The 24,346-nt window shown below is 45.2% G+C and overlaps 1 protein-coding gene across 5 annotated transcripts in view; it reads right to left on the bottom strand.

Moving 5' to 3' along the window:
• Positions 1-3,935: 3,935 nt before the first annotated feature.
• The window catches only part of UNK (unkempt family zinc finger), a 52,451-nt gene continuing 32,040 nt past the window's right edge, over positions 3,936-24,346 (bottom strand). For 3 of the 5 annotated variants that reach the window (XM_019542588.1, XM_019542584.1, XM_019542585.1), the window contains 9 exons: positions 23,253-23,453; positions 20,218-20,286; positions 19,483-19,657; positions 18,184-18,285; positions 16,490-16,678; positions 11,725-11,906; positions 10,765-11,022; positions 6,384-9,679; positions 3,936-6,339 (listed from right to left, as the gene is read on the bottom strand). In XM_019542588.1, coding sequence (XP_019398133.1) covers positions 9,524-9,679; positions 10,765-11,022; positions 11,725-11,906; positions 16,490-16,678; positions 18,184-18,285; positions 19,483-19,657; positions 20,218-20,286; positions 23,253-23,453 — 1,332 coding nt within the window. In that variant the 3' untranslated portion in view covers positions 3,936-6,339; positions 6,384-9,523. The remainder of the gene's footprint in view (positions 6,340-6,383; positions 9,680-10,764; positions 11,023-11,724; positions 11,907-16,489; positions 16,679-18,183; positions 18,286-19,482; positions 19,658-20,217; positions 20,287-23,252; positions 23,454-24,346) is intronic. The other 2 variants (XM_019542586.1, XM_019542587.1) reach the window with 2 other exon arrangements.

Here is a 24,346-nt window from a genome sequence, read left to right as displayed (position 1 = left end):
CCCCTCACCGCCAGACTTACCTGCAGGAGTTGCTCTCCAGGCTGCCTATGGCCATGTGCGTGCACTGTCCTGCCCTGCTGATTGCCCTCCTCCCACTCCCCCCAGCCCCTTGCAGGCTGAAACTCTGCCAGCCTGCAAGAGGAAACCCACTGTTTCTCACATGTTTCTCCTTTAAAGGAGAAAATCTAGATTTTTCTCCTTAAAATGAGAAAATCTGGGTTTTACCACAATTTTCCATGGCAAACAGAAAACCTGGATCCCTGGTGATTGTAAACCGGTTCAAATCTGTAACACAACAGAAGTTCAGTGTACACAAACCACTGTCAAAATGGCCAAAACTTGTATAAAACTGGATGGATGTAGCATCAGACTTGGCTGATTTAGGTTAAATCGGTTTATTGAACTTCTGTCCCAGATCCCCTCCAGATTCAAGTTAACTCATAGTCCCCAGCATCACAAGATGCATTGCACCTCCCCTTGCAAAGCTCCCTTTGCTGGGTGGGCAGGCTAGCCTTGGCCCAAGCTGGGAGGCATGCTCTACCACTCCCTGGCTTCTGGCTTAGGCCACTGCAGGCATGTGGCTGCATTTCTCGAATTAAAAGTGAATGCCTGTTCACTTATCCATTCAATTTATGCAGCTTAGACTAACCCGCAAAAGATTGAATCAGTTCAGCCTTGGGCTTTTTGACCGTCTGGACTTACCCCTGGTCTTAAAAAACCATCCTGGGCTAAAGCAAAGTCTTCACAGAGTTCAACAACTCACAGCAAAAGCAACAAACAGAACCAGTAGAAGTGGCATAGAGAAGTCAGTTGTGCTCTGCACATTTCTTTCAATGACACCCCAAGGAAAATGCTTAGGATTTGTTTGCACTGGCCTGACATTCACAAGCAAAAGGCAAACTCTGGCACTGGTGACTGGCCATTTTGCAAGATCTTGCAAAGCACAGATGCTGAGAATTTGCTCCTTTCCGATTCCCCTGTAAGCCTTGAATAACTGTTCAACTGCATCAAGGTTTATTGCAAAGGCATATATGCAAATCCACATATTCGAAGCTGCCGCACTGGTAATATTTTCTGCTCATCTCTTTATTCAGACCTACCTGAACCATCAGAATAAACAAAACCTTCTGCATTAGGAAGGTTAATTATCAGAAGCGGGTACAAGGACATTTTGGTTGGATGAACGTTCACTGCTAGAAGATCCCACTGTGTCGGATGGAAGCAAAAGGGTTGATTTCTGCCATCTTAAGTGTCCTTTGCTTTCTTTGCTTCTCTTTCAGCTTTCTTTTTTGTGACATTCAGTTCCAGGAAGAGGTTTGGGTTCTCACAAAGAAGAAAATCGCTATCACACTCAGTTTGGGCTGCAACCACTTAGGCTGCCACTGAAGACTACAGTCGACTTCACGCATACAGGAGCGTGAACGAATCCAAGAACCTCCGAACGACCAAGTATGGACTGACTCATCCAAAAAGAAAGCGTCACCTGTTGCCCACTGTCGTTCAACAGCCAATTCCACAACATGGTCAATTTTGTCTGTAGGCCGTTGCTGGCAAATAGCAAATATTTTGTATTTGGAAATATCCTCTGTCTCTCCTGGAATCTCTTGCTAGAATAAATGATCACCTAGTTCACCTACCCTTAAAGCTAGCTCCCACTGCAGCCAGTAAGGTCAGGGAAAGTTTGCTCATCTCCCACCAGCCAGGTTTTGTCCTGCTCTAGCACCGTGCAAACCTCCAACCCCAACAGTTCATGTATTACTCTGCAACCACCCCAGGATGCCTGCCCCCCCCCGCCCAAAAAAAAAGGCCGTTCTTCTCCCAGCATGTAGTTTTAACAGCAGGGCTGAGGCGACCTGAGCAGAGCTTGGACTGGGAAATAGATGGCACAGCTCAGGTCTCATCCTGACAGTGCCCAATGCAGCCAGAGCTGCAGCTGTGGCCACAGGGCTGGCAAACTGAATGATGCACGAGGGTATTTGGCTTGGACAGAGTCCAGAACAGCCAAACAGGAAGGAGTAGCCTCCATCCTTCCTCAGGGGAAACGTCTGCTGCAGCAACAGCTCTCAGTAAGAAGCCATCCAGCTCCAGCAAAACCCCGCTGCTCCCTGGGCCAGCCGCTTCCAGTGCTTCCCTTCTGCTCCTCCCTTGTCTCTTTGGAGCCCCCAGGGACTCACCCTCTCCTTTTCAAGGGATTTTTTAAATTTATCCCTTCCCTCTATTCACACCTCCACTGTTTTTGCTTCTTTCCCTTGGGAACAAGCTGAGTCCACAGCACCACCAAGAGCAGTAGTAGAAGTCTTCTGGCAGCAAAGAGCTACTCCCCTGGGCAGGTCTGTCTTGGAAGATGAGAGCAGCGATGCAGACTCATGCACTGGAGAACAGATAATGAATGATCTGAATGGAGCTCACAATCAGGCCTTGCTGTTCTTGATGGTGGAAAGGCTTCCTTCCCACAATCCCTCAGGGACCTTGGGGATTTTTCACCCCTTCCTGCAGCATAAGGGACAATTCACCTGCTCAAGCTGGGATCCTATGGACATCTTGGCTAAATCAAGTCCTGCTATGGGGGCCCTCATCCATTGGTGATGCTCTGGCCTCTCCTGTTCACTGCCTGTGGAACTCAAGTCTCTTGAGGGCAGAAATATTTCAGTCTCTAGCTGAAGTCTCGGGCTGTGTGTAGGGGTAGCTGGTTGAAATTTTATGCTATAGGAGGATGGATAAGATAACAGAACACAATGGTCTCTTCTAGCCCTAAACTCTACAAAGCATCAGTGTGATTCTGTTAAGTTTTACGTTTGGACGTGACACATTGTCTGTGCAAGCTAGCACTTGCCTGTGCACTTGTGTCTGTGCGTTCTGTACAGCACAGATACACCTGTTACGATCACATTTCCAGGACCTATCTTGTTGCCTCTCTCCAGGACAAGGAGGCACTTGGGAGTCCGGGAAAACAAACAAGAAAGTTCTCCTGATGCATTTTATACACATCCTTTTACATCAGGCTTAATCTGTATTTCAGATCAGTTGTGTGCGTGTGAAGAGAACACCTTCCTACTGATCAGATCTTCTCGCTGGCCACTGACAGGAGTCATGCCCATCACCTGTAGGGATTAAAATTAAAATGTCACTGCTTCCTTTACACCCGAGGGCTTTGCAGAACCAGCTCAGCTGGGCAGAGGAAGCCGAACAATCTTCCTTCTTGTGCATTGTCACTAAACTTGTTTGCTAAATTTCTATCCCTGACACCTATGCCTCAACAGCATTGCTTAGGTATCCATGTGGGTCTGATTTGGCCTGAAAAATCTGTTCTGCATTATGATGTAGGTGGAAACCCATGATGTATATCAACTCACTATTCAGGGCACCTTTGATTAATTTGGAAAGGAAATCCAGATTCCACCAAGACACAGGTTTTGGAATAACAACCATTTAGGTGCAATTGTATCACAGTTATCTTTGGAAGAGACCCTGGCTCAGATCTCTGTAGAAGCAGAAGAAGGTTAAAAAATGCTTTAAAAATTACTATAAAGAACAAGGGAGGATTGGAGACAAAGCAGAGAAATGAGCATGTTACCTAAAGAGACACTCTGAGGTCCTGCCTTGGTAGGATCTTGAGACCTGATCTCTCAGGCAGGCCCAAGCATGTGTTGTATGGCACTGCCTGGCAAGTCTCTAGTGGCTCTGGCAGTCCTCCAGTCAGACATGTGAAATAGCACAGGCTCCATTCATGTGCTTCATCTCTGCACACGCCACAGCTGCAAACTCTTGAGGCTGCACCCTGGTCATGAACCCCTCTGTTGACACCCTTGCATGGCGATGGGCCTGTAATTGGCTTCACTCCATGGAATTCCTTAGGTCCCCTGAGCAGATGCAAACCACGCAAAGTTCACCTGTCCGCACACGTGCTGTGCACACATACACACACAAGCTCTTTGGGTTTTTTTTCTTAGCAAAAAAATAAAAATTTATTGTCCTCTAGAAAATCCATCCTGCCCTTGGAAATTGTGACACAGATCACAGCCCCACATGCAAAATCCACTTTGCCAAGAAAAGAGTCTAAACCAGGTTTCTGACAGCCAACACACATATTTACAGAATACAAGAGAGTGAACGACAGCTGGCATCACAGCCTATACATGGAATCGACAACACGTTGTACACACCACTGATTACCATTCTGCCAACTTCTACACAGACTCAGGGGCACGGCTGTCCAGTGCCCCTTCTCCTAGGACTTCCAGGAGAAAGCGTGGTCAAAAAGGGCCACCAGAAATACTGCAGTGAGTATTGTTTAAATGTATACTGTATTTATTTTGTTTTAACATTGGAAGCTACAGAGTGGGGAATCCCCATAGACATCTTTGATCCACAGTCACTAGTTTGCAGGAATACTTCACTTTTAAAATACTTCTCTTTACACTAGTAACATCTAGTTTCTGTTTGCATCAACTCCGAGGATTATTATAATCCTGGAGGAAAACACTGAATAAGGCTTCCTTCGTGGAGGAGAAAAGGGGGAACAAGAGAACTTGTGGCTAGTGGAACAGCAATGAAATATTGAGTCCATTCAGCATTAAAACTCTTCCTCACACGGTAAGGAATTCTCTTCATTGTCTGAGCTGTGCAAGCCCTTGCTAGTGGCTCAGGTTAAGTAGAGAGATGTATGGATAGTATAAAAACCTTCTAATATTAGAACCGCGGAGAGCCCTTTTTCAGGGACTTCATATAAAACGTCATACTCCAGATTTGAGGCATTTTCCCAAATCACCTGATTGCTATGCCACATGCCTCTCTGCCACCAGTGGTGTTTGGCTGGGTGCCCATGTGGTCAGGCGATGAGTTAAAGCATGGTCCCTGTTAGGATAAGGTGATGCCAGTTCCAGCCAAGTGGAAATTGGCTCGGAGATTTCCTTGCGTTTCAACACCCACAAACAGATAGTGTATATAATCCCTGTTTCCAGTGGAGAGGCTCTTATTTTTTTCATAATAAAGTACATGTTTATTGACCTTTAAAGAATACTGTGGTTTCACAACACAATTAATGCTCCCTTCCCCCAAATCACAGCTAGGAAACTGCCAGCCAGCACAATTAGTCATAGAGGTCAACGCTTCTAGCAAATCCTTCCAACGCTACAAGACATTTTTGGGAGGAAAACATTAACAATCCAATGAGGACTCTCTGTGGAAGGGTGGGGAGAAGTGGGCATGTTCCCAGGCATGTTCAATCTGTTTAGCAACAGCCAACTGTGCTGCTAACTCAGAAGGGCTGGAAATAGTTCTGAGTCTTCAAGCGCGACTCAGTCCAAAGAAAGGTCTCCTTAGACTCATTTCATTCATTCTACTATGGACTTTCCTGGTCCGAAATACAGCACGTGACAGTACATTAGAGGGGCTGCATACGTTAGCACCAGATATATTTCAACAAGCCCCTTTTTACACCACGCAAACTGACTGGCAAAATCTTGTTGCCCTAACAGCAGTGCTGACTTCTGCAGGCATCGCCTGCCTAGGCTGATGTAAACTCGGCAGCTGCTACAGTGGGGGTTGGACATCTTGCCTTTTTTCCTTCACTTTGCTTAAATTCTTGCGGGGGAAAAGAACCCAATTCCTAGGGAGAGAGCAGCCCCTCAAAGCTTTTGCAAACCAAGAAACTATCCAATTCTCTTTTCCACCTGGTGCTTAAAGAAATCATTCACATTTAAGATAATTCTTTTAAAAAAGCAGCAATCAAAAATTCATAGAAACCTAGATTAAAAAGACTGTTTTCTTACAGAACCAGAGGAAGGAGAGAAAAAGCCAGGAAGGAGAGGCCAGAATAGAGTGAACTGGAGGATACAGCCAACCCCTCCTGCTAAATCTTTAACCTGTTCTGCCATGACTCCAGTGTGGTAAGAGAGCATCAGGATTTGAGTGCAGCGATGGGGAGCATTTTGATTCCAATTTGGATTCTTTGGTCCTTCAGGATAAGTCTTAAACAGAGAAACTGTGTTTTGCCTGGCAGGCAAAATGTGCTGTTCTCCAAGCTGGAATTTCTCTTGCTCCTCACTGGTTAAGCAATCTGCCAATAGACATGGGGAAAAATTGATCCCCGGCACAGCCAGCGAGGTTCTGTATCATTAATGGAATTACCAAGTCTTACTGGGACAGGCATGAAGCTGCAGCTTGGTGGGAAAACTTCACCTTGATGAAAGAGGGGAGCACACTTGTAAAGTCCCCTGTGGGAATCGTATAGCCAGATACTGAACAGTTCAGAACAAATAGATTTGTCCAAAGAACTATACAGGGTCATTTTGAACAATCCCATGGAGAGGAAGGAGAGGGCTGAACCTCAATGGTAACCTCAAATGGTACCTCAATGGTAACCTCAAAAGCTCAATGGTAACAAAATTAAATGTTACAAACCAGTTTCCATCTTCAGTCAAACAGGCTGATGGGATTCAGCTCTTCTAATTTATAGACCTGATTGGAGAATTTATTTCCTATTATTTTTAAATTAGTTACAAAAAGTGTTTAGTAAATGTTAGTTGCATTGGGTTTTCCCTCTCCCTCCCCCCTGCCCTTTTTGTGTGCTTTTAAAAAAAGAATTCTCACATATTTTAACAAAAGACCTTTCCTTAAGATCAGACGGAGGCAGGTTCACCGGCCTTACCGACCAGCACCTGCCCCATGGCACAGACATTCTAAGGCTATAACCAAACAACATAGCCACAATAATCACTCAACAGTGTGTCTCCATACAAAAAAAAAATTAAAAAATGATGCTAGTTACAATAAAGTACACAAGAAAAAAAAACAAAACAACATTTTTACCAAACCCCCCCCCACCCCCAAAACAAGTTAATGGGGGGAAAAATAAAACAGAACTACACAGAGCTGCACTTAAGAGATCATTTGGGAATGCATATTAACCCCTTCCATGCAAAGGAAAGATGGAATCATGGAAGCAAATCTCATTGTTTCCTTACATTAAATATGAAGCGCTTTGAAAATCTGGTAACAGTTCACTTGTTCCTACTAACAACAAAAGGCTGTTGGGGTTTCCAGTGCTTTTCCAGGTTGGCGAAGGGCAGGTCAATTATCCCAAATCAACCAGAGCCAAATTAGTAGCCAGGAATAACTGATGTGATTAGGAAGCCTAATTCTGCAGTTCTTATACAGATAAAATACCAAGAGACAGGTCCTTTCTGATGCTTTTTCATGGGTATCTATGAGACCTAGAGGTTGCCTGTGAGGGGTGCACTAGTAATGCTTAAAACAGACTACAATGCTTGTACCAAGATTGCAGGATTGGGCTGCAAGTGAAAAATGAAAGTGCAATTTGGATCTCCAATACACAATCCTCTTGGACTTCTGGGTGAGCTGTGAATCTGCACTAAGGGCAGAATCTATACCACCAAGGTTGGGCGGTTTGCAGGACAGTACCCCATTATCTGCCCAGCCCAAACACAGGAAGTGCCCTTGAGAGAGCCCCACCACTTAACAGATGCTTGGCCACTTGGCTGGACACCCAGCAGGTTAGGGTCATCCACCTGAAAGAGAGTCAAGTTACATTTAGAAAGTGGTAATAGAAAGGCTCAGGGTCCTGGCCAGGGGCATTTTTTGTTGCATTAAAAGAAAACCATGCACCAGGCAATTTGGTGCTGGTGAAGAGCTAATCTGGATGTTCATGGCTCTCCCCTACCCTGCTAAACTAAGATGATTGAAGGGAGCAAATTCAGTGGACAAGAGAATCCTTAGGATAAAGTCCCTAAGTTTCCCTGCTGACAGTGCTGGGAGGTACAGGCCCACAGTACTCACAGCAGGGCAGGTCCCCTGGAAGGATCCAGACATGGCCTGTGGAAAGGGCATGTGCAGAAGATGATCCTGGAGCAGGCAGAGGGAGAGAGAGAGACTGGAATATTTCCCTTGCACAAAAGAAAAGGAATGTCTTGGAAATAGAAGTGCATTCATGGGACCTGAGCTCCTACTTCCCCTTCAGCTCTGACTGAAACCAGAGACTGAGTTTGGCAGCCATATACCTACTCTGTCAGACCGCCTGAATCAAACTGCCACTTACCATCACCAAGTCACCAGGAAGATCTGTACGGGCCAGCTGGTGGTTCTGGGTTTTTTACCTTGCATTTGGAATTCCTTTCTAAACTTTCATTTTATCCCAACCCAGGACTGTGCAAGGAACCTGTAGAATGCCAAGGGCACTAGTGGGCTATCTAGCTTTGGTAAGTTTCAAATCAGGATTATACATGTGTATAAATGAGAACAGCCTCTACAGCTACACCACATAGGTTTAAAAGCATTAACAAGCACCACGTTTCAGAGTATAATGGGGTCAGCAGCTAAGGTCAGGAGGAAATTTCCTTACAATATAAAAGCATCAAAGGGAAGGAATTTAAACTGTCTGAGGCTTCTGGGACTGGCCACTCTTAAAGCCTGGAATAGATGGACTGCCATAAAATTTCTTTTGCTGAATGCTAAATGCACCCAGAGCATCGTGCTACCCTTGAGGCAGTGATGCAGAAAACATCAGGCCAGCTTGAGAAGGATCGTTTGTTACCTCGCCTTACTGTTGCCAAGCTGAGATTCTCTCACATCACGTGGAATCTCTCCCAAATGCACCTGCAATGATTATGAACTAGTTCCCCCTGGCTATGAAAAAAAGCCTTATGATCCAATCAGAAGCTGGGAGCTGTTTCTAGAAAGCCAACACAAGGAAATGCTGGAGTGAAATAATGCGCGAATCTATCTCCCTTCCATAGACTAGCCTTTGCCTACGTGAGGGGCAGTATCTCTGAGCACACCGAAACCCAGTAGGTACTCTAAGTAGTATGTACGCCAGCCATTAGATTACTGGGTTGGGCTGGGCCCGACTTGCTCTAAATTCAGTATTTTTTTCTTTTTCTTGTTTTTATACAAATATACAAATTGTGTAAAAAACTTTTAAAAAGTGAACTTTGCTGTTTAAAAGGGACAGACAAAGCTCCTGCACATTCAGAGATCGGTAAGCAATCTGAGCAAGCATGGCTCTAAACTGGCGGAGACCCCACAAGGCTTCCTACCAATGGGGACGTCCTTAACATCTGGGTTATAAAAAGAGCAGGAGGTTGAAGACATGATCAAACCATTTGAATTCATCTGAGTCCTGCTTAGAAGTTCAATCATCACTCTGGAAAGCACCTGGAAGCCCAATATTGCCTGTTCCAAATTATTCTGGAAAAAGTCAAAAAATTTGTTATGAACAAGTAGAAAAGAGAAGGGCGGGGGGCGGGAAACCAAACAAACCACAGACTCTTTGCAAATGGCCCTTTGATCTGTACTAAAAACAGCTCTCAAAGTTCCTAAAGAGTTAGAATCAGTGGGGCATGGGTGAAAGGCAGTTTAGATGGGGGATGTAAAATATTAAAAAGTGCTCTGCAACTAATTTTTGTTTTATGTATATATATTCATATATATATATAATATATATATATATATATATATCAATTTAAAAAGTTCTATGTGATATGATAAACCATGTGTCCTTGAAGGGTCACGACTGGAGAGAATGTGGCCTGTTGGGGTGGCATATAGGGCATTCCCCCTCCTCAGCACACGTCTCGCAAAGCACGGCATGTTGGCACTGTAACACCACCCGGTTCTCTTCCTGACAGTTAAGGCATTTCACCGATTGCATCTGAAATACTGCCTGCAAGAGAGGACAAATCAAAACATGCCATTACTGAGAGAAGAGTGGGGTGAGAGAAAGACCTTCCTCATGGCACATGATGGATGAGTTGGGGGAGGGGCGGGGGTTTACAGAAACTTTTCATCTGCTTTTTGAAGCAGAAGTTGAGGTGGTCATGTCCATTGCTTTGGAGATGAGATTGGGACCTGTACTTTTAGGATCACAGGAAAGCAGAGCTGGAAGGGACCCAAAATGATCACGCCTCGGGAGTTCAGCTCCATGCTCAAGGCAGGAGCAATCCTGACTAAACCATCCTGATCAAGTGTCTGTCTAACCTGCTCTTGAAAATTTCCAGGAGATGGAGAATCCACAGCTTACCTAGGTAGCCTGTTCCAGTGCTTGACCACCCTCAGTCAGAAAATTCTTCCTAATCTCCAACCTAAATTTCCTGTCACAGCTTGAGGCCATTGCTCCTAGCCCTATTCTCTACAGCCACAGAAAACAGTCCATCTCCATCCTCCTAATAATTACTCTTTAGGTATTTTAAGATTGTTATCAAATCCCCTCATAGTCTTCTCTTCTGAAGACTAAATAACCCTAGTTTTTTCAGCCTTTCTTCAAAACTCATGCTTCCTGGGACCCTGATCATTTATGCCACTTTCTGCTCTCTTTCCAATCTGTTCACCTCTTTCTTGGAGTGTGGGCCCAAAACTAGACATAGGAGTCCAGGGGAGGCCTTGCCAGTGCTAAACAGTGAAAGAATCACTTCTCTTGTTTTGCAAGTGGCATCCCTGTTAATACTACCCAGTATGCTGCTGGCTTTTATTGCAAAAGTAAACTCTTGGCTCATGTTCAGCTTATGGTCTACTGTGGCTTCAACTGCTTGACTGACTCAAAACTGTTTACAGCTATAGGTAGAAACAAGAGCTTTTTCTAGCTTGGTTATAACTCAGTTTGATAACATCCACACTGGCTGAACTAAGTAGGGCTATATGAGCTGCAGATTTCTGAGTTGGCTTCATCAACCAGGGCCTTGGAGCTCTGTAGGGTGGCTGGAGAGCTAGAGGTAAGTATAATTTACCCAAGCCAAGGCTCCTCACACAGACCTTGTCGACTCTCTCCAGGTTGGTGCGCAGCTGTTTCTGGATGGTGTACAGCGTGGAGAGCGAGAGTGTTTCCAGGTCTGAGAACGAACGCAGGAACTGGGGGTCCTGGCCAGCATGGATCCTCTCCAGCTCCTCCTGGAGTTTCTTCACTTGCAGCTCCAGGGCTTCCCTCTGCTCCCGGGCCAGTTCACATTCCATGTTAGCTGTGTTGGCGCGATCATTTGCTTCTTCTGCTTCCTTCTTCCAAGCATCACAGGCCTGTGAAGGAAGATGGATTGGGAAACCAAGAGAGAAAAATCTGTACAAACTCCCTGCCAGAATCCAGCAGAGTTCAAGTCAAACCATGTATTCCTGTTCATTTGTGGTTAGGAACTACCATGTAGTCCCCTTTCCCTTGTACCTTAGCTATGAAATTCCCTGGAGTATAGACAAAGTAAAACCCAGGTTTTAAAAACTTGCTTCTCATGTTTTTGGTCTTCAATGAGAGCAGCAGGTACTCTGCACCTCTGACCATTAGGTCCAAGCCATTTCGAACTGGGGTCCCCAAAATGGAAGCACCAAAACTTGGTGGCCAGCTTTGGAAATGTTGGCCTATGTGATTTTCTGACACCGAGTCAGAAGCAGAGAAATGACGAGCATTTAGGAGCCCTAGATCACAGTTGCATACTTCTCCATGAGTAGAACAACACAGCAGAGTCTTTTAGGTGGAGAAGTCAGAAGCTGGTAAGTCTACAGGAATCTCAGCTGCTGAAACATACCTGTTATTACAACTCCCCCCACCTCCCCGCAGCAGCTCAGTCTCCTTCCCATTGATAAGTGGGTGTATGGGTGTCTAAGGGACTCTGTCTTTAAGAGGGTCTGAACTATATTCACTGCATCACCTGTGATTTCAGCTCTTCTTTTTGGAAAAACCTCCATGTTTAATGGCTGTCCCCTCTTCCCTTGCAGACTGAACGGTACCTGCTTGGCTTGTTTCCAGGACTCCTCCCACTGCTTTATCGTGCTGTTGGCTTCATCCAGTTCCTGTCGCAGTCTCGCCAGCTCAGCAGCACCTGGACCTGACAGAAACGCAGGTGAGGTACTGGGCGAAAAACTCCCAGAAGCAAAGTGCTCCCATATGCTGCTGTTCATCCCATTTAAACCTGTTTCACGAGGAGATAGAGAGGGTTACGTCACAGGTGTTGGAGGTTTCCCCACTTGCTCCTTGCCCCTGTAAAAAAACAGGGCCTACAGTGTGTGTTTAGGAGGGACAGGATTATCTTAGGAACCAGTTGGATCCTTCAAGGGATAACAATCCATCAGGGACAGAAGAGCCTCATAAGGAAGCTTATTGTGTAGTTTGGAAACCAACCTTTTCTGTCTCCAGGAACTAAGCATGGAAATGACCCCTAAATGTTATTCTGCCTACATGGCCAATAAAATCATGGTGCCTTTTTCAATCAAGTTCCATCTTCACCTAATTAAATCTCTCCCCTCACATACAGGGGCCTAGTGTGGAAAAAAAAAAGCACCCTGGACAGCAGTCTCTCACTCTTCCCCTCCACTCCTACCTTCTTGATTGCAGGTAAAGGAACAGAGCAGAGAGTCAGGCAGAGTGCAACAAGTTTTGGAAAGCACAGTTCTCTAGACTTGCTGTGGAGTTTGCTGCTGTCGATGGGGCGAGGGAGAAGGCTTTTTTGCTGCTGAAGTCCATGTTCAGAGGGGAAAAAACACAAAACTGAATTTGGCAGCAAAAAAAAAAATGGGGTTTAGCTGCCCAGCAGCAGCAAACACCACTGCTGCTCTACAAAACTATGACTCCCAGAACACCTCGTGCTCTATGACAGTGGTCTCCAAACTTTTTTGATTGCGCACCCCTATCAGTAAAAAAAGTTTTGAGCACGCACCCCCAATATATGTATATTTATATAAATATAAGTTCTAATATTTTCTTCCTGCACCCCAATGAATCATCTTGCCCGCACCCCGCTTTGGAGACCACTGCTCTATGACACCTCCTGCCTGAACTGGCTGAGTCCTGGAGCTGCAAAGTGCTGGCAAAGGCTGGAAAGCTAAAAGCAGCAAGGCAGGCAGTAGCGGGGTAGACTGCAATGAGTAGTCACAGGGTGAGGCACCCTCCCCCAACTCCACTGGTGGCTTGACCTTAGGTGGTGCCCAGGGTACACATGCCCTGCTTGTCCACCCTACTTTATGTTATTGCTCACATATATTAGACACAGTGCAACCCCTTCAAGGTCAGTTCAGCATGTCACGTTGTAACCTAGTTATCCTTAGGCTAATGAGATTGTAAACACATGCTTTTAGGCCACATAGACAAAACCAGGAGTAGCTTCCTGTTAGTCTGCTCAGCGAGCTAAAAGCTTGCAAGTCTGCCAGCCCCATTGTTAATGAGCAGAGGTGCCCTACCTGTGGCCCAAATTCCCCGTCTTAAGAGTACTCCAACGGATTTCCCCTCTCATAGCCAACTTTGGGAGCAAATACAGAAGGAAGCCTATGAGTGACAAGCTGGCTGTTGGTCACAGACACCAGTTTGTGCCTTTCTCTGTTTAATCAGCATGAATCTTAGACTAATGGTGGAGAGCATCTTAGACAAAGCAACATTTAGGAACCAGAAAATGTGTTCACCCTGCTGGGCATCTCAGCTCCAGCAGAAAGAACTCATTAGTTTGGGGGCTCACTGCTTCTCCCAAGGATTACCTACAACACCGTGTTTTACCACTTTGCGATTACATCAAAGTAGTCATAGCAGTACAGCCTTCTAATGTGAATACACAATTATACTGATTTAAGCGGTTTAATGCTGGGCTAGCTCATTCTCCTACCCATGCCAGTATAAGCTATACTAGTTTGTAGGCATCTGTATAGTAGTAAATATATCCACAATAGGGACTGTACTGGACTAACTATTTGGGTGAAATCATCCTGCCCCCAAACAGAATATTACTGGCACAAACACTGTATATAGACCTGGCCCTGATCATATTTACTAAGACTCCTTTGCTCTGTCCTGCAGAGAGGATGTCTTTCCATCATCTCCCTGCCGAAGACCCATGATAATCGGCAGGTTGGAAGCTAAGTCCAACTGAAACCTAGTCACTTTTCTGAGTCAAGACAAAGCTTAACAAAGCAAAGATTCACCACTGATCACTGCTGCTTTCCATTAGTTCCTTTCAGCTGGTCTGGAAATGGCTCCTAGCCTAACATGATCAAATGAAACAGGAGGTCTATTAGCAGGGAAGTCTGTTAAATGTTGGGTTTTTCGTAGTTTTTTTAAACTGTTCTGGGTTTCTTGCAAGGTGTCTTGGAGTCGGCAGTGACCAGTCTGCAAGTGTTCTGAAAATGCTGTCTATCATGCTGACAAATATTATCATATTGTTTCCTTTTCCTCTCCGTCTTTCTTATTAAGCTCCTTTGGGTAACAACCATCTCTTTGGTGTTTACACAGCAACTACCACAGTAGGGTCCTGCTCCGGGACTGCGGGTCACAGGAGTTATCACACTACAAATAAATAACTGGGTTGCATTCAATGAGATGTGTAGAGATGAGCCCAGATTTCTAGAACGCTATTTATTTTAAAAACCTTAACCCCGATTCCTACATTGTCTCTCCCTCCCACCCCCACCCAAAAAAAAAAAATCTCACTTTTTAAAATATCTCAGCTATTTAAATTAATTCTGAAATATCCTTTACATTTAGTATCCATCTTGTTCACGTGGTATGCTTCAGGGGTCCGTGAGCTGGATCCATCCCACAGAGCCTCTCTATCCAGCCTGTCAGACTACCAGTGTGGCCAAGTGGTCTGTCCCAGGTCTGGCCTCCCACTGATCATTTTGCCAGTTGCCATTGCTGCAGCCCTACCTTGCCAGCTGCCAGCCCCTGCTGCGTGCTCTGTGCCAAAGCCAGAGCTGGAGCTACTGCCATGGTAGGCTGTATGCAGTGGCAGCAACTCCAGGTCCAGCTCCACAATGGGGCATGTGGCAGGGGCTGGAGCTGCCACAATGTGCTCCAGATTGGAGGCAGAGCTAGGATTACTGCCGCCATGTAGCTGGCACTGCCATAGCAGCTTCCTCATGCCCCAGCCCAAATCAGACCTGCAAGAAACAGGGCAGTCTCAATCCAGTCCAGGGCACAAGGTGAATTTGACACCCATGCTGTTCTTGAATACAGGCTACTTAACTCTTTTCTTCAGAAATAAGCAGCAGAGCTTTAGTAAAACTGGGTTTTTATTACAGCTCCTTTTTCTTACTGAAATTGGGGCTTCTCCTGTGCCAAGCAGCTAGCCCTTAATGAAAATTACCAATACAGAGGCCACCCGATGTCTCTTTTCTTGTTGCATTGAAAAGAACAGTGTCATTACGAAAGTAACTCAAGCAAGATGCAAAGTGACAGCAGGGTATGCATGCATGGGTCTACGCTAGGCATACAAAGAATATGAATACACAAGTAGAGAGATAGTTTGTTAGGTCCACACAGCCACAACAGCTTCACGAAGCACTTATCCACGTTTCTTATTGAGATGTAGTGTTAGAAATTGAAAAATAAAACCAAATCACTCACTCCTACTGTTGTCTATGGAAAGAATGCCCCCTTACTATTAGTGATAATTTGAGCCATCCTAACATTGAGCTAAAATGCAATTAAATTTCAAATACCCATGAATGATCCTTGTTCCCCATTCAATTTCTATTCCCCAGTCCTTTCCTCAGTGCAGAGGGGGTGGGAGTTAGGGTGAAAGGAAATGTGGCTGAAGTACAGCTGCATTCTGCTAAGCCTTGGTGGCAAACTGGCATTTGAGAGGCACCATATGTGGGTATAAATCTAGAACAGGCCTGAGGCTGTGCTGAAATACTTCGAGGGCTGGCCCAGCTCAGTTAGTAACAGAAAAAAGGTGGCCTAAAGCCATTGCTCTTTCAACACCTCAGCTGAGTTGCACTAAGGATTTGATCTATAATCACATCAGCCGTGAGCTCTAGGGCATTTTCACATGCGCTTCTGACATGGCGCTGGGAGCTTTTAATTAGCAAGCCATGCTAATTAAAAAGCGCCTACACATCATGTGCATCAGTGGTGCAGCATGTCCTCACACTAAGAAAATGGCAGCTGCGTGCTTTGAACTAAACCACACTAAATGCATTTTAGTTTAAAAGTGCACACCACCATTTTCTCAGTGTGGAGGTGCATTGTGCCACCGATACATGTGATGCACAAGGCTGTCAGAGCACGTCAATTTATGTGCTCCCGCAGACTTGATTAACCGAGTCAGTTCTGACATGCTGGATTTCCAGCACATTGGACCAGGCTCCCTGCATGTGTGTAAGTTCCCCTAGAGACAAAGAGATGCAATCAAGTGATATGAATGCAAGCAGGGGAACCAGGAATTCTAGCAAGCCATTATGAGCTATATAACCTTAAGCAAGTTACTTGACTCTTGTGCCTCACTTTGTCTATAAAATGGGGATAACTGTTGTCTCACACAAGGTGCAACAAGGATTCATGAGTTCACAGAATCATCAAAATGGAAGGGACTTCAAAGAAATCACCTAGTCTTATCGCCTGCACCCAGTCAAGATCAAGCATACCTAGCTTTCACTACTGTTGCAGTTATGGGAAGGCAACATATAGATGGCCACACTGAAATAAGACTTTCAAATTAAAACTAACTTAAGGATACTTACATGGCACAGACAGGTATGTACATGTAAGACACATACACTGCGCATTTACCTAATGATCCATGAGAAGCTGATGTCCCCAGGAATGTGTTTTCTGATTGGCTTAAGTGTCCCTGGGGCTGATGGAGGAAATGCGATGATAAGCTGACCGGTGGAGAAGGAGAGGCAGAGTGAAAGGAGGCAGAACTTCCAAGGGACCCAGGGATATTGACAGGAGCGGAACTTTGCAGCAAACTCCCACCTGGACAAAGAACACACAAAGAGGATGGGATGTATGACCATGAAGCGTGAGCCAGAGCACAGCACAGGAGTTCACACCAGCAGGAATGGATTTCCCTTTCCTCACCAAAAGGGAAGCCCTGAGGATTCTCACCATTTCCTTTACTTTACATCCCTTCTCCACATTCATAAGGAGGTTTGAAGCCACCACCCTTCTGGCCAAATAGGACCAGACTTGAATCCCCCCAGAGTCCACCAAGACTTCTGGTTAACTGGTAAAAGCAGGAAGATGCACTCTCTTCAGTGTCTGAGCCTGCCCACCTGCAGAAGTCACAGCCCCTAGCAGCTGATGTAAGATCATTTATTTTAGGTACCAAGCAAACAGCTTTGGAAATAGAAATTCACTTCTGAAATATTCTATTCCTATAGCTCTCCTGTTGTCACCAAGATACCGTGTGTGGAAACAGGTCACCACCTTAGCAATCTAAAATGAATAACTGTCTTCAGTTGTACTGGAAGCTTGGATCTAATGGTAACAGCACTGACCTCCCCAGAACATCATACTTTGCATACAAAATGGTTCAATCTCCTTCTGTTGCAGAGATAGCTCCAAAGAACTTTCAGGCCCTCTATCTCCAATCTGGGCTGCTGTTTTCCACCTTAAGAGCTTAAAAGGCTAATGTTTGACAACTGCTCCTGAATGGAACTACAGACAGGTCACCACTAATTTATCCCATACTTCTTTTCCCTGTAGGCTTCAAAGAGTGGATTGTGGCAAGAACTACATTTCCAGTGTACACAGAAACTGGACTCTCAAACCAGTTGGTTGATGGACTCATTCAGTGAATGGAATTTGGTTCCTTGGAACATTATATGTTTACTCAAGTTCAGTTCTAAGCAGTAGCTAGGCAGGCAAATGATAGTCATTAACGCAGCCAACGTTCTTTCCCACAGTGGAACCTGCTATATTGAGTAACAGATGTCAGCAGCTAGGCACCAAAACCATTGTTAGAGTCACAAGTTACTTAGCTTTCACCTAGAGAGCCACCAAAGACTAGTAAAATGGACCCTGGCTTAAATGTCACATGCAAAAGATGGGAAGTCTACCAGGCGTGCAACAGAAAGTCATGTACAGCCACGTGACCCTGTGACAGTACAAGACTGTTGTCAGGTCAGTGGTTTACTTTTATTAATATTTCTCACCACGGGACAAGTTGCTGTATTTTGGGTTAGTTTTACATCTATCAGACCCACTGATATAGACTGTCTGGATCCAGGCACAGCAGCCAATAAAAAAGCCATTCTTAGACATAATCTTAAGACAGCCAGGAACAGTGGCAGGCGCTCAGTGCTGGGAGCCGGTAAGAGTGGTCTTTTGCTCTGAGGATTCTCACTGGTTGCATAGGTTAATTACCATCCAATAAATATTGCGTTGGGGCTGACAGTTTTATTGGGTTGATTCAGGCTAGCTGATATGGCAACACTGCTTGGCAGAAGATGAAAGAAAGCGCTGTTGCTTTCATGTACCTATCATGATGCCACTTGTGTGGGGCACTGTGCTGCTGTCAAATGTCTTCTCCAGGGCAGCCACTCCGAATTCATTCAGGTCCAGGTCGTCCAAGGCAGACTCTGCCAGACACAGAGGTACCAATTATGTTACGAAGGACCAAAAGCTTCAAGAGATAGGGTGGCCTACAGACCCTACATGCAAAGGAGAATTTAGGCTGTATCAGATTGTCTCTTACAGCCTCTCTCACCAGCCTGCGCAGTGCCATTGTTAGATGATTCAGTAGCAGCCCAATAAGCAGCTTTCCTTTTGGTTTCTATGGTCTGATCTGTGTCCCCATGATTCTCTACAAACTTGTTCTCAACTGTTGCATGAAAACTGAAATGCAAGTCTGAAATAACAGCCATACAGGCAGATTCCTCCCACACCCATGCACTGGTGTTTTGTTCTGCCCAGACTATTCAACAGCACTTGCCCATTTTCTAGCTGATATTTTATTACTTATGTACTGAACAGAGGCTCTGGAACATGACAGCAACCAAAGAAGCACTGCAAAGCCAGTCTGAGGTTCGAAGACAGAGTAAGGGACAAAAGCGTACACGGCACCTGTATGTTATATCTACATGTTATCCAGATGTACCTCAAGTCATCACAGACCACTGTCTACATAGCTTTGTCCCAAACAGGCCTACTTGTTTGTATTTTTACTTTTATTGTTATAATTCACTGACAGCAAAAGTGTTACGTCGTGGAATGCATGATAAATAATTTTACTTCAGCAAAAGTAGCAATTTCCCTGCTATTGGAACCCTCTGCTCTACTTTTTGTGGGGCTTTTCAGATCTACATGTGGGCTTCTGGAGGATGGATGCTCACAATCTCATTGCTGCTGTCTCTCTCTCACTTTAAAATCCTCACACAGAAAATAAAAAGGTGTAGCAACAGAGAATGCCATTTCCCATACAGTGTATGTTCCAGCTTGATGAAGCTTCTCCAACAAACCTAAACCTAAAGCCCTATGCATCTCTCAAAGCTCGTTAAGTGCTATTTGTTGTCCTTAAGTGGCACTTAAGTGATGTAAAATGCTTGGGTTGGTCTTCTGTGCAGGGGGAATTTAATCCATAATGACTTGTGGAAAATGCTTGGCCAGTCCCACTCAAGAGAAAAATCCTCAAGTCTCAAGGATTGGTCACCATGAGGGAAGAGTAGAATAAAGAACTGGAGGGCACAGCCACAGCCCTGTTCCTCTTGTTTCCAACGGTCATATATAGAGATCTTCTTTTGAGTGCCTTACTAATACAGATAAATAGGCTGTATTACCTATAACAGACTCCACTGTGTCGCTGGTTGGGTAGAAAGGAAGGGCATTGGCATTCATGCCTGGTATGCTGCTGGTGCCTGCAGGGCTTGGTGGGGTTGCAGCCAGACTGGAGGTGATGCTGGAGGAGATGCTGGAAGTCAGTGGGCTGCCCACTGGGAGAATCCCCAATATGTCCTAAAACAAAAGATTTAAAGAGGAAGATAACTAGTGAAACATCTTGGCAGAAGAATCTCGTCAGTAACATCTAGAGATACGCATCAGAGAGTCTGTCCCTATCTGTTTCCGCTGTGACAGATGGTTATGATCACTGAGGGGGAAGTGCCAGGGGAGAGATGAAAAGATTGAACCAAAATAGTTAGAAGTCTGTTTCTTGTCAGAGTTACAAATATCCTTCAGGCCTCACTGATATGGACTCAGAGGTTACATATGTCACTCAGTTACCTGGTTAGACTTCCTAGTCTAGGCAAGTACTCTGGAAACGGGCTCTAAATCCTCTTTACAGGACCCTGCTTCTAAGCAGCACTCTAGAACTGTTACTGTTCTGAGCCCACAGGCCTGGTCCTTGCCCTACAAGTCTTCAGAAACACCTGGGGAATCCCTCCCCCTGAATCGGATAATCTCTGTCCTTAACAGCCCCCGACTCTGTCCAGCCTGTTCTCAGCTTCTCATAGATTCACTTGGCTTCATGGATCTGGCTGGCATTCTCACTCAGAGCCCTGTTGTCATTACCGTACCTGTTTGGGCTGTAAGAGGGGCTGCTCTTGGCTCCTGTGTTCCAGTGAATGAGATTTCATTTTCGCCTGCTGTAGTAAACAAACAGAGCAAAGATAAGCTGGGGGAGTTCAGCTAAATTCAAAATAGATGACTGCTGACTTTTGGAGAGACCACAAAGGACATATACGGACCCTCTCCCTCTTTCAGGCTGCCCTGCATGTTTTAGCATCCAAAAACCCAAATGAAGGTGTCTACAGAACTCGGAACACCCCAATCCATATAAAATATCCCCCTCGACGTTATGGAATTAATAAATCTGCATTTAAGGGTTCATTAGCCCTTCATTAACACGAACCACTTCTCAAGAATACAAGACCAAGTATGGATTTCTTTCCATTGCCAGAAATACCAAATAGGAGGGTTGACGAGCTAACAAAAGAGGCAGAATTAGTACACTTTCACATGCTGCATTTTGACTAACTTCTGGAACTCATTTTTACCACAGACTAAGTATCTTCTTCCTCAAACTCTTCCAAACAAGGCCTCCCAAGCAGGGCTCCTTAGTTTTCAGAGGAGATGGACAAGAGGTGACATTACAGAGAAGCATGAAATTAAAGGGCAGAGGAGAGCAGCAGGATCTCCAATTTTCCTTTCTTACTAACAAAGAGAATAAAGGGACACTTAAAATCAAAAAGCAGCAAAATAAGAACTGATTAAAAATGGTTTCCTTGAATGTAGGGGCCCTGGTCAAAGCCTCAAGATAAGCCTAAGGTCAAATGATTCTCAAATGGAATAGGTATCTCTATAGAAAACATATTCTTTCTTAAGTGACTTCAATCCTCTGGCATCAAAGCATACCGACTCCAATTCAAAACTGCTAGGGTCAGGAAGAAACTGTCCTCTTGAGCATGTCACTATAGCACAAGCCATTGCTGATTTAGCAGATGTACTCCTGCCTTTTCCATGATAAAACGCAGAAGAAGGATGACTTGCATGTCACAGGGGAGGGGATGAAAAAGCACCAGGGGTTTGTGCAGGTTATGGTAGGACCCTTCTACTTTAGAAAAAAATATTCCAGAAAAAGGTCATTCATTATTTTAGCACAAGTGTGAAGAGAAGCAAGCAGCAGGCAGACAGATATCATGCACAATAGCAGTGTTTATGATGAAGCACTCTCCTGATGTGATCTGCCTTGACTCTTGGGCTCACTCAGTGGGTGGAAGCTTATGAGTTAGCAAAGAAAAATATCCCAATGAGAATAACGAATGAATGCTAAGGAAGAGCCAGGCTGGGGAAAGAACAACAGCAGAGTGAAGAACTCCTTCCTTGTTTTACTTAATTAATTGATTTTCCCCATTTAATTACATGCCTAGAAGAGATCAAGACCTGGCAAATAGGCAGTTGAAATACAGATGTAGAGATCCTTTTGTCTGGGTACCAATTACTCATGCCTGCCTGAACACCACATAGACAGTATGCAGCCAAATTGCAGCTGAAGTGATCTCAAGCTTGTCTTCCTGTGTGTGGGACAGAAACGGCATTACATTAGTGCCCCTGAATGTGTGGGATAACATGCCTGCTAGATTATCCAACGCATCTCTACTCTGTTGACACCCATCCGAACGCAAGATGTGCCATAAGCAGGCGTCAGAAGCTGAAGTGGAGGCACGTGCATGCACAGTCCCTCTGCTGAGAAGGCTCTTGCCAACATATGTGGCAATGTTACAGCTGAGCCTCAACGAAGGTTTTTCTAATGTGTTTCTGGGCCAGCCCCATTTCTGCAACCCTGAATTTGGAGTCATATCTGTTTAAAATAAAGGAGGCTGATTGTCACTGCCATGCTTTTCTCTCTGCCTGTGGTAGTAAAGGAAAAAAAACAAACCCTATGAATAATATTATACAAGTGACAAAAAAAGCAGAGATATTAAAAGAAAATGCTGAAATCTTTGCTGCAACTCCCACTGCTGAAGTGTGGGGAAGAAAACAACAGTATAAATTAATGATGAAACCCAGAAAACAAGTTGTACACGTGACACAGAACACACTTACTGTACCACGTGTTTGTATTTCTCTAGCACCTCTCATGCAAAACTCTCGGAAGCTTTTATAATATAGCTGTTGGAAAATGAAACAAACTGCTGAGATTTGGAAGGGGTGTTTTAGGGCCCTGCTTTCCTACTTCAGCCTTGCAAAACACTCTCCACACAACCAAAAAGCAGTAACACAAAACACATGAATTCCCTTCATCCCTGCCCACTGAGAGATAAATGAAATAGAACCACTATTTAAATAGCAAGATTATTAAACATCAGTGGGAATTCAGGATGATTTGCGATTCTTAAAACAAAGAACACTTCTATTTATGACATGCCTATTGGGGGTTGGGTGCATAATTTTAGATACCGGTACACACACATTTTTACTTTCTGCACTTTCAGGGCTTTGGCTCAGTTCTTAACACGGTCACTGTTGCAGTCAGTTCTCTACTACAGCCTGCACCACTTGTATCTGGGTGGCTTCCAACCTGCTTAATTTACAGTGGGCTGCCAGTTTCAAGAAGAGCAACTCAGCTCTTTGTTGCAGCTTGTACTTCAAAGGGTTGCTGCTTCTCCATGCAGCTAAAGCACATCAGTGATCCCACACAACTGACTGGAGAAGCAGTGCAGTAAAAGAAGTAGCAAACAGCTGGTACACCTCAGCAGTCCCACACAGCTGTTTGGTGTGGCTTTGTATACTCCCAAGTACTTCACAAACCCTATGCAAAGGAGAACACAAGTACAGGAGAAGTAAAGGAGAGAAGTGACGCTGGAGCCAGTATCCAGTGCCAGAAGAGGAAAAAAATGAAGAGTGGCTAGGAAGAAAAAAAATGAGGCTTAGCTTTTGGCAGACTGAGTTTGTGAGGGCAGCTGGACAACCATGAGTAAGCATGAGACAGAACGAACAAAGGGAGATTGAGAGAGAAGGCGGGGGGAATTATAGTAACTGTGCACTTCATTTGTTCCCAGGGGGAAGAAATCAGGCAACTTTTCTCCACCCCCTGAACCTTTCTACTGACCTGGCATTTGAAGCTCTTCAGATACTCGGCCCCCACCTGATCCTCTCGTTCAAACCCTGGTGCCTTCTTGTAGCTGCTGGCTGCTGTCACAGAGTCTGTGGGAAAACCAATACTCTCCAGGCTGTGCGGTTTACCAATGGCACCAGGGGGAGATCCACATATATTAGATGGGCTTCCAAGGCTGCTGTTCCTACAAAGAATCTAACAGAAGGAAATGTCCAAACCATTAAGGGAAAGGCCAAACAGTCACTAGCACCAAGTCATATAGGAAATTATTCCTAAGGCTTCCAACACTTACTGCCTTGTTTGTGCATCCACTTCATTGATGATCAGTACAAGATGAGCATATTCTGAGTAACAGTGTTTGTGCATCAGCTGCACAGCCAGTAGGGGGAGCACAAAATACTGATTCTGTGCAGGACCCCTCAATACTGCTCAGTAGGCCTGTGCGAGTCAGCAGCGATCCGATCCGGCTTCGGATGGCTGCTATCTGATCTGGAGCTCCAGACCGGGTTTCTGCCTCGATCTGGCTGAAGCGGCTCTGAAGCCACCTCGGAGATCTGGCCATAGGGTATAAGGGGGAACCAATGAAATATCTATAACGTTGTTGTTTTCTGTCCGATTTGGATGCATCTTGCATGGATGGTAGCCTCTGCTGAGAGCATTAAACCTGCCAAGTTGCAAGGAGATCGGTGCAGGAGCTTGGGGGGAACTGTATCCCAAATTCTTGAAAGCCAAACTCATGTCAGGGCTGTGTGTTACACTACAGGGGGGTCAAAACTGCAGGGGTAGTAGCTCCTACTGAGGCCACAAAGCCTGCCAAGTTTCAAGAAGATTGATGCAGGGGTTTGGGGGGAACTGCCCCTCAAGCTGTGGACAAGCAAAACTCGTGCCATGGGTGACACCGCTTGTGTTCAGGCGCAGCGGGGTGACAGCTGCAGGGATGGTGGCCCCTCCTGTGAAGCCTGCCAAGTGTGGAGGAGTTTGGTGCAGGGGGGTTCTGGGGCCCTGCACCCCTAGCTGCTGACAGGCAAAACTTGTGCCAAGACTCTGTCTTGGGGCAGTTGATTTTCTGTATTGATTCTTTCCTCTCC

Source organism: Crocodylus porosus, unplaced genomic scaffold, assembly GCF_001723895.1.
Source record: "Crocodylus porosus isolate Cpor-Errol unplaced genomic scaffold, CroPor_comp1, whole genome shotgun sequence".
NCBI lineage: Eukaryota > Metazoa > Chordata > Crocodylia > Crocodylidae > Crocodylus > Crocodylus porosus.
This window is presented reverse-complemented; position numbering and strand designations above follow the sequence as displayed.